This window comes from Plasmodium gaboni, chromosome 10 (assembly GCF_001602025.1).
Source record: "Plasmodium gaboni strain SY75 chromosome 10, whole genome shotgun sequence".
Taxonomy (NCBI): Eukaryota; Apicomplexa; class Aconoidasida; order Haemosporida; family Plasmodiidae; genus Plasmodium; species Plasmodium gaboni.
This window is the reverse complement of record NC_031490.1, coordinates 564,234-575,685: the sequence shown is the minus strand read 5'-3', so window position 1 is coordinate 575,685 and position 11,452 is coordinate 564,234. Positions and strand designations below refer to the sequence as shown.

The following is an 11,452-nucleotide window of genomic DNA, read 5'->3' as shown; positions in this document are numbered from 1 at the left end:
AAAATAATTTTTTTATTTTTTTTAAATTTTTATATAATTATTTTATTTTTTTTAAAAATTAATTTTTATTTTATTTTTTTTTTTTTATTTTATATATTTTTAAAAAAAAAAAAAAAAAAAAAAAAAAATTTAAATTCCATTCTAAAAAATATATATATAATATATCATATATTTTTTTTCTATTTTTATTTTTTTTTTTTTTTTTTTTTTTTTTTTTTGTTATGTTTGTTTTATCATATATTTTTATTATATTAAATATAATAATTGTATATAAGTATATATATTAGATTTTTTTTTTTTGTAATGATTATTCAGCTTAATAATTTCTTTTTTATTTTTAATATATACATATATACATAAATATTTATATATAAGAACAAATCTGTTTTAAAAATATAAATTTATGAATATGTTTATTATGTGTATGATATTTTGAAAAATATCCTCCTTGTTATTATTATATATTTGTTTCTTTTGTTTATTTTTTTCACATATATTTAATTTTTTTTTTTTTTTTTTTTTTTCGTAATTTGTTTAAATATATATATATATATATATATATATATATATATATATATTTATATATTTATATTATATATTTATATTATATATTTATATATATACACAATGGAAAGAAGTAAAAATATCTTTTCTGTTTTTGATGAACAATTCATACATAAAGATGTTGAAAAGAATATAAGGAAAAATAATTTTCCAATGTATATTTATATTCTTTTGATTTGTCTAATATTTTTTATACTGCAAGTAAGATGTAACAAAAAAAAAAAAATAATAATAAAAAAAAATATATATATATATATATACAAATATACACACAAAAATATATTTATATAAAGCTTCCCTATTTACATACCCGTACATATATTTATATTTATTTATTATTATTATTTTTTTTTTTAGGATGGTAATTATGATGATATTATGAATACCCCCTTAGATTTCACGCATATGAAAAAATCTAGAACTCTATCTGATTATCAATGTATAGAAAATTATAATTTTGAAGAAAAGGATGAAGACCTTTTCAATGATGATATTTTTAATAACGACGAAAAGTCTGAATATAATTATTCAGAAAATGTGGTTGAAGATTTTAATTTTTATATGGATAGAATGAATGAAACAGATGATAAATGGATTATGCAAAAGAATAATATAAGAAATAGTATATGCAATAAAAAAGATCCTTATAATAAATTAATATATGGAGATGTATCACGTGATTTATCAGAGTCTGAATTTAATGAATTCATAAATAATTTAGATAATTATGTTAATAAAAACGAAATGTATATTATTTGGAATTATGTTAATTCTAATGAAAAAGATAAATATCTAAATATGCAAAAGAATATAAAAAGTTTTTGTGAAAATTTAGCTTATAATTATGATATTCCAAAAAATGTTGAAAGAAATGAATGGTTAAAAGCCTACTATTTTATGACAGATATTTTATTAATTAATGAAAATAAATTTAATAATTATTTTTATCATTTAATTTCATATGGAAAATGTGACAAAAGCTTCTTTCTAGAAGTTATTGATATACATAAAAACTCTTGGAGAAATATTAGAAGATCTATGAGTAATTTATGGACCAAAAAATTAACTGACACTTTTAAGAACTACACATATGAAGCCTTATAATTACATAAATATATATATATATATATATATATATATATGTATACGACTTAAGATAAAAAAAAAATATGATTATATATAAATATATACCTTGTGTATGATGCTAATTAAAAAATAGAATATACCTGTTTCTTAATTATTGTATTATTTTTATTTATCAATGTATATATTAATTTGCCTCAACACTTATGAAGTGTTATTAGACTATTCGTAATAATTAATTTATAATGTTATGTTATAAATATATATATATATATATATATATATGTATCTATAGTTTTCTTTTCTTTTCGTTTTTTTTTTTTTTTTTAATTATAATAAAAATATATCTTTTTAAAAACTTCTTATTAATTTTAAATAAATAGAACTATTGAACATAATACTTATTTATCCTTTTAAATAAATACAGGGTTACCTATATTTTTTAAGTTATATTTTTATAATTATAATAATAATAATAATCTTTCTTGTGTCATATGTCATTACAAATAAGGGCAATAAACAATTTGGTATTCTTTTATAGAACATAAATAAAATTTTATGTTTTTGTATTATTATATTATATAATATTATATTTGTATTATATTTCTTTATTTTTATTCAAGAATATCATTTTGAATAAATAATTTATATTATATATATATATATATATATGTAGCATAATAATGTATTATGAATTTTATGTTTTATTTTAACTTTGTGTATATATGAGAATTTATTATATTTATTGTACCTAAATATGCATGCACCAAAAAAAAAAAAAAGTACAACCAATTATTTATTTTTTTTTTTTTTTTGTCATATTGACATTATATAATATATAAATATTTTATATTTTATATATATAAAATAATATTTTATTCTTAAAAAAAAATATGAATATCCATATTATATTCATTATATATGTGAATATGAAAGTTCCCATGAGCCTATTTATAAACAGTATCACAACATTCCATATTTTATATAAAAAGGGAAATTTATTTTAAAAAATAAATATTATACTTGTAATTATAATACGCATATACATTGTATCATGTGTTAATTTTTAAAAATATCACTAATCAATTTATTACAATATAGAATGTATATTTATAATCTTTAAAAAAATATATACGTAATTCTTACGATGCATATAAAATATATATTTATATATATTATATATATATTATATATATATCCTGTTATGTACTCATTAATTTTTTCAGTTAAAAAAAAAGAAAAAATTATATATAATAAAATAAAAAATAAGAGAAAAAAAGAAAAAATAATGAGTAATGTTTATATTTTATGATATAAAAAAAATAAAAATAAATAAAATAATATATGGTAAATGACCTAAAAAAAAATATTTTGATATAGAACAAAAATAAGAATATCTTTTTGTTGACTTTTTAAATAATGTTTATATATATATATATATTTATTTATTTATTTATTTGATTTTTTCTATTTATTTTTGTTTTAATTCATAATATTTTATATATTAAAAAAATAAAATATAATGAGATGTATAAAATGTATTCCCTCCCCAATATATAAAATACTGATTATATTATGATATTTATTTGTTGTTATTTTTTGTAATTTTTTTTTTTTTTTTCTCATATTAAGTTTTGTACTATTAAAATAATGTATATGGAAAAAAAATATAATTATACGAATAATATTAAGATATAGAATAATATATATATATATATATTATATATGAGAAAAATATTTAAGTAATAATATTTTCATGAAGAAATACATGTTATGCATAGGGCTATAACATAATGTCCTATATATTTTGATATATTATTTTATTATGGAAAATTGTAAGAATTTATTATTTTTAAATTTTAAAAATTTATCTATAATATTAGGAAAAGAAAGAGAAAAAAAATTTACAAATAAATTTTCAAAATATATTGAAACAGATAATAATAAAAGGTGTATTATAAATTTAATGTTGTATAAAATATTTAAAGGATATATTTTTTTACTTATATATTTTATTATAATATTGAAGGTAATATTTATATAAAAATAAATACATATATATATATACATACATATGTATATACATACATATATATATACATATATATATATATATATATATTTTTTTTATTTTTTGTAGAATGAATACATATATGAAGATTCGTATGTCACATTAATGTGGCCATATAATAATATTTTTACGAGAATATTGTCTGAAATGAATTTGAAGGAAAAAGATAATGGTAAACTTAAAAATTCAAATATAAATACAAGTATGAAGAACTCACCTATAAAAAACAAAAATATGGATAATATAAATGTGAAAAGTATTAATGTGAATAAATTAAATACAAATGATAGCAATAGTAATAATATAATGTTTTATGATGTACTAAAATATAACGAAATAGAAAATAATAATAAAAATGATATTCATAATAATATATTTTATTCCTTTCATAATAATAAGAATGATATACATAACCATATATTTTATTCCTTAAATAATAATGAAAATGATATACATAACAATATATTTTATTCCTTTCACAATAATACAAATGATAATAATGGAATTAACAAAGGAAATAATTATAAATCTTTTAATGATTATATATGGGATAAAAATATGGATATTAATAAGATGAATTTGAACTCCGATTTGGATACAATAACTAGAAAGTTGGAGTCATTTACTTTAAAGGACGATAAAATATTTGGACGTCATATAATTAATTATGATTATGGTGATGATAATAAAATTTGCACATATTCCAATGAAGATAAATGTAATCATGTGAATTGTAAGAGAAATGATCATTTTGTAGAACATCAAAATATAGGTGAAAATGAAATGACATGTGGTTCTACTGAAGGAATAGATGATTTACTAAGACATACTTGTAATACTTCGGATTACAGTTGTTATAGTAGTGATGAATTGGAAGATGAATCTAGTGATGAAAATTGTGAAGGGTACACAAAAATGGAAAAATATAAAATGTATAATAAGTATAAAAGAAATAGAGAACGTAAAAGGACTAATGAGAATACAATGAATAGTAATAATATAAGTAAAAGGAAGAATAGAAGTAATATTAAGAGTGAAATGAATAATGATGATAGACAATATGAAGAACATAGAATAAATAATGCACAAAAAAAAAATAATTTTTCTAAAGATCATATTGTATATAAAAATAATGATCTCTTTAAAAAAAAAAATGAACATCCTTTTAATGAAAATTCACAAAATGACTACCGTTGTAAGAACGAAAAAAATCATGTAAGAAAAAATGACGAGGGAACAAAAATATTAAACAGCACTGATATTAACACGTATAAAGAAAGTAGCAATAGTAGTATCACAAGCAGTGACAGCAATGATAGTACTAATGGTAGTATCAATGAATTACACAATTATAACAGTAGGAACACTAAAGATATAAATGAGGATGAATCATATTCTGTAGAACAATCTAAAATGAATAAATATATTAATAATAAAAAGAAAAATCAAAATAGTTCATATGATACACAATGTTTAGATGGTTATGATGATAATCAATATGAAACGACGTTGGAAGAGACACCCAAAAAAAACAAAAATAAGAATAATATTTCATCGAACAAAATGAATACAAACATAAAAGTAGAGGAAGTAAATAATAAAGAAATAGTATTTGACGAATTTGAAGAAGAGATACTAGAAGATAATTTAATGAATTTCAAACAATATGAATTTCATAAAACTTTATCAGAAGAAGAATTTTTTAAAATGATTGATTCTCTAGATGATGTTTTATGTGATAAAGATATGCTCTATATATTTCATTTTATAAATACATTCGAGAGAAAAAAATATTTAATTATGCAAGAAGATTTTAATATCTATTGTGAATGGTATTCATCTATAAATAATATACCAGTAAATGTTAAACAAAAATATATGATTAAAATTTCATTCTATCAAACAAAAGATTATCTAGAATTGGAAGGAACTATTTATTGTAATTTTTATTCTCTAATTAATAAAACATTTGAAATGGCTAAAAAAGATTTTGTTTTTAAAATGAATGAAATACAAAAGATTTGGAAGCAGTATAGGTTTGAAAAAATGAAATACTGGAAAAATTATTTATGTTCAAAACTTAAAAAATATAAAAGAAATGCAAATATTCGTAGGACCTATACAAAATATTCTGATTTAATCTTACTATAATAAATAAATAAATAAATATATATATATATATATATATATATATATATATATATATTGAAGATATAACTTTTTAAAGAGATAAATTCCTTTTAAAAATCACAAAAAGGGTTTATATCTGGTTATGTTACACCCATAGTTTGATATAATTATTTTTATAAATGTATATTAATTTGTAAATATATTTTTCTTTGTATAATCATATATATATTTTTTTTTTATTGTATACATGTTTATTTGTTTTATTAAATTCATTACCTCTTTTCAATTTTGTTTCTCATAAATAAATAAATATATATATATATATATATATGTTGTTATTTTTTTATGTTTTATTAATACACATTTGGATTCTAAAAATATAAAAACATTTAGGATAGTAAATATTTACTGTCATAAATATTTATACATATTTTCAGATATGTTCTATGAATAGAACAAACTGTTATTTTTTTATTTTAAAATCCTTCTAATTTTGAAGATGAATATTTTTATGCACATAAATATATATATATATATTAAATATTAATGTAATATATATTAAGAGAAAAAAAAATGATTAAATATAATATAATATAATAAAAATATTAATTCAGATAAAGTATATAGGATTATATTAATATAAAAATTATAATAAAAAAAATATGACCAATTAAGAATAAGATATTTTTTATAACTCTTTTTTCGTGATAAAAGCATAGTACATCTTTATATTTATATGCTAACCTTCTCTGATATATATTAAAAAACTACACTATTATTAATTAATATATATAATAAAAATTATAAAATGTATGATTTTTATTAGATACACAAATATGTAATCTCATTTTTCCTTTTTTTTTTTTTTTTTTTTAATACATTTATACTTATTATAAAATTATATTTCTTTTGTTTAATAGATAATAGAGCACGTTAAAATAGACTATTCATATTTAAGAAAAAATAAAATAAAAACAAATAAAATAAAAAAAAATAAAATAAAAAAAAATAAAATAAATATTCATATTTTATTATTATTATTATGTATTATTTTCCCCAAAAATATTAATAAATCCTATAAAACGTGTAAAACAATTAGAAAGATTATAAAAAAAAAAGAAAAAAAACATTTAAATAAATATAGAGAACCTTATGGTTTGAAACTTTATTCTTTTAGGAAGTAATAATAATTAAACTATTTGAAATCTCAAGATTATATTCAAAAATATTTACATTAATATAATTATTTATTATATATATATATATATATATATATATCTTATTTATATTTATGTTTTAAATATAAAGATAATAATAACAATTAAGAACTTTTCTTTTTTGTCTTACATTACATTCGTTGAATATAGGTGCTAAAAATAATAAGTTACAAGGTATATAATGGAATGGGTTTATTAATTTTATTTATATATCTTATATAATTTTTTTTTTTTTTTTTTTTTTTTTTATTAAAATATTAAGTGTTATAATATATATAATATGTAATTAAATTTTATGATAATATTATTTTTAATAATCATTTTATAAATTAATGTAAAATTATATTATTCCTTATATTATATATATATATATATATAAATATATTTAATTCGTTATATTTATAACATATAACAAAAAATATTTATATAAATATATAATATGTTTATATATATTATATAGGAAAAGAATATATTATTGTTTTTTTTTTTTTTTTTAATACAAGATATCATAAAATAATAATAATTATAACGGTACATTATTTTACATATATATTATTTATATATGTACAACCATTAAAAATGTAATATTATATATATATATATATATATTATATATATTTTTTTTTTTTTTTTATGATAAAAGGGGCTTTATAATTTTTTATAATATTCTAACATTTTTTCTTTTGTAATATATATGATTATTTTCTACATTAAATATAAATTAAAAAAAAAAAACACAACAAATAAAAAAAAATAATAACAATAATTTGTAATAACATATATAAATTCTATTATTATATGTTTAAATTTATTTTATATTATTTATTTTTATTTTTTTGTATAGAAGAGGTCTATTATAAATAATATATATTATAATATATTTATTATATGTAATCTACTTATATATAAATAAATATAAATATACATTATTATATATATATATTATATATATATTATATGTATATATAATTTAGGAATCATAAGTATAAAAATATGCATAAGAACAGATAGAAATAAAAAATTTATAAAATATTTAAGTTGACCATTTGTTTTTCTATAAAAATATAATAATAATAAAATTAAGATTTTTCTATATTTTTTATATGTTAATAATAATATTATATTTATAATATAACTCTATTAAAAATGATATGATGTTATATTATATATATATATATATATATATATACAAAACAAATTAATATATACATAAGAATATATTATTTGTTATATTATTTACATGTTTTTTTTTCTTTTATTTTTTTTTAAGCAAAATGAATATATGAATCTTTATTTTATTATTTTTTTTAATGTTTAATATAAAAGTTCAAATGTCTTGTATGAGATATAAAAATATGAGTGTTTCATACATTTGAATGGTTATATAAATAAATATATAAATAAATAAATAAATATATATATATATTTATAATATATGTATAATTAAAATTTCCATTAATATTTATTATCATTAATAAATATATTTAATAATCATATATTGAAAATGGAATAATTTATGTAGGATATTATTATATGTTAAAAGGTTTAAGGATGTGTTAATATATTTATTTATTTATTTGTTTGTTTATGTGTTATTATTATTCTTTTCTCCTTTTTTAAATAAATATATTAAGTATGACTCTTATGAATAAAAGTTATATTTTATTTGGAGAAAGGTTTAAGATTAATTTTGTAAATATAAAAAGTAAGAAGGAAAAATATCTTAGTGATTATAGTTGTAAAAACAAGGGCATGAGTAAATATGGAAATTGTATAGTTCATATTTTATATTTTACATGGCTTGTTTTGGGAACTCTATATATATTTTTATCGGTAAGTTGAATAATAGAAAAATATTATATATATTGTATGTATGATTATTATGTGACTCTATGTGAAAACATAAACATGTAACTATATAATAAGTATATATATATATGTATATATTTATATATTTATATATTTATATATTTTAATCTTTTAGATATTTCATAGGGATGGAATAAAAAACATATCAGAATTATTTATTATTCAAAGATACAATCGATGCTTAGCCGAGTTTGATAATGTTAGTAATATATTTAATTGGAATGTGTTTAAACAGGTTATTAATAAAATAAAGAACCTAGATATTGTTTTGGAGAATGATTATGAAGATGTTGATAAGAATGAAAAACATATACTTCCTAAAATCAATGTGAAAGAAAAATGGAATAAATATAGACCACGTTCTAATAAAATAAAAAAGGCCTTAACTAAAATTGAAATTAAGGATAATTTAAATCGTTTTATAAATTGTTTAAATACAGATAGATTAGAAATAGTTAATGACAATAGTTCTGACAATAATTATTATGATATCATAAGTGACGAAGAAAATTATATAAACGAATTAAATTCTAAATATATATATAATTGGAATCTAGGTAAAAAATCTTTATGTAAAATGTTAGAAAATGCAGATAATTATTATATTAATGGAGTCAAATATTCTGATTGGAAATTAACATCTATACCTACACATGGTTATAATAAAGAAAATGGTAGAGTTCAAGAAATGTTTAAAACATATGTATCCTCTAAAGAAGGAGATGGTACTGATAAAGTAGGATTATTTATTAAGAAAATACCTATATATATATGGTTAAAACAATTTGAATTAATGAATGCATATAATGGAGAATATGTATTATGTGGAGAAAATTATGTTATGGAAGCTACTACATTAGCATTCTTAAATGAATATTATCCAGGAATTACTCCTAAATTATATAAAATATTATATGAACCTGAAAAAAAGGAATATGATATTGAAAATAACACACCTGATTGTATGTTTCATGATATAAATGTTTTTAATGATATTTTAAGTGCTAGATTAAAATGTAATATGAATGGTTATATTGTCATTATATCTGAATTATTTGGAGAAGATATTTATAAATATTTAACAAAACAAAAAAAAAAAAATATTTTTGCATTACATAATTATATGAAAAGAAAAAAAATTCTTTTTGAATGTTTAAATGCTTTAAGAAAATTACATGATGCAGGTTTATCTCATCTTGATATTAGTCCACAAAATATTTTAATATCATACAACTTTGAAATAAGATTATGTGATCTAGCCAAAAGTACACCAATATACACTAGTAATTTAAGACATTTAAAGGATATGAATGGATTATATTTATTTGAATCATGTGTACCTACTATTGGGAAAATCAGATCTATGCCTCCAGAATGTTGGGAATTATCTAGAAAATATATAAGAATGAAAATATGTGAACCTTTAGAACAGTTAACACCTATAACAGATTTGGATGAAAGAACACCTTTCTATTTTGATGTAATAAGTGCTGATAAATTTATGTTAGGTGTCTTATTTATTTGGATATGGAATAATGATTATTTGTGGAAATGTTCAGATATCGAACAAGATATAGACTTCTTAATATTTTCTAAATGTGACATGGATGTTAATGTATTTGAATTAACAAGAACTTGGCCATATGAGCTCAAGAAAATAATTCAGGTAATATGAACATGTACAATTAATGTGAATATTGTGGATACATATAATATGATACAAACACATATATAAAAATGAATACATACATATTTATATTTACATATGCTTTATATATATGTTAATTTATTTTTTTTTATTTTTATAGAAATTACTCCAATTGGAACGAAGGAAGAATTTAAATTTACATGAACTTTGTGCTCATCCATGGTGGTTTTCTAAAATGTAATTTTTTTTTTTTTCATCATATTTCTTCCTAATGTGTGACATGAAAATTAATTAGTATTATATGGGACTAATATAACTTTCTCTTATTTATATATTATGTTTTTATGTATTTGTGTATTTGTATATTTGTCATTTGGTTTTTTAAGAATTAATATATATTTGTAGTGTCCTTTAAAAAAAAAAAAAAAAAAAAAAAAAAAAACTCCTTAATATTCGTTTACCATATTTTTTATATTTAATATAGTATGCATATGTACATATACGTGTATAAGATAAAAAATATATATATATATATATATATATATATATATGTATATTATTTGCTTGAAGTATGTTTATATTATATAATATTATATTTTGAAATTTTTTTTCCCTTAATATGTTTTAAAAATAAACATTATATTATATAATATTATATTATAATATCATATTATAATATCATATTATATAATATTTCTTTTATATACTCATATATAACCCCTTAAGTTTTCTTATTTAATTTTTTTTTTTTTTTTTTTATTTCTTTAAATATAATAAGTTTATAATAAATATAAAAAATAAATAAAACAATATGTTTTAATTAAAATTTTTAAAATATAATATTATTTTAATAAATAATAAAATAATAAA

The 11,452-nt window shown here is 16.6% G+C and overlaps 3 protein-coding genes across 3 annotated transcripts; all 3 read left to right on the top strand.

The window, feature by feature from the left end:
• Window positions 1-627: 627 nt before the first annotated feature.
• Window positions 628-1,668, top strand: PGSY75_1016600 (exported protein (PHISTc); the record flags this gene model as incomplete). Its single annotated transcript, XM_018785935.1, has 2 exons — window positions 628-765; window positions 922-1,668. The coding sequence occupies 2 exons, from the start codon at window positions 628-630 to the stop codon at window positions 1,666-1,668; spliced, it is 885 nt and encodes a 294-aa protein (XP_018641552.1).
• Window positions 1,669-3,472: 1,804 nt separating this feature from the next.
• Window positions 3,473-5,869, top strand: PGSY75_1016500 (exported protein (PHISTc); the record flags this gene model as incomplete). The annotated part of the gene is made up of 2 exons (XM_018785934.1): window positions 3,473-3,676; window positions 3,788-5,869. The coding sequence occupies 2 exons, from the start codon at window positions 3,473-3,475 to the stop codon at window positions 5,867-5,869; spliced, it is 2,286 nt and encodes a 761-aa protein (XP_018641551.1).
• A 2,831-nt stretch (window positions 5,870-8,700) lies between these two features.
• Window positions 8,701-10,823, top strand: PGSY75_1016400 (serine/threonine protein kinase, FIKK family; the record flags this gene model as incomplete). The annotated part of the gene is made up of 3 exons (XM_018785933.1): window positions 8,701-8,898; window positions 9,050-10,600; window positions 10,743-10,823. The coding sequence occupies 3 exons, from the start codon at window positions 8,701-8,703 to the stop codon at window positions 10,821-10,823; spliced, it is 1,830 nt and encodes a 609-aa protein (XP_018641550.1).
• Window positions 10,824-11,452: the final 629 nt, after the last annotated feature.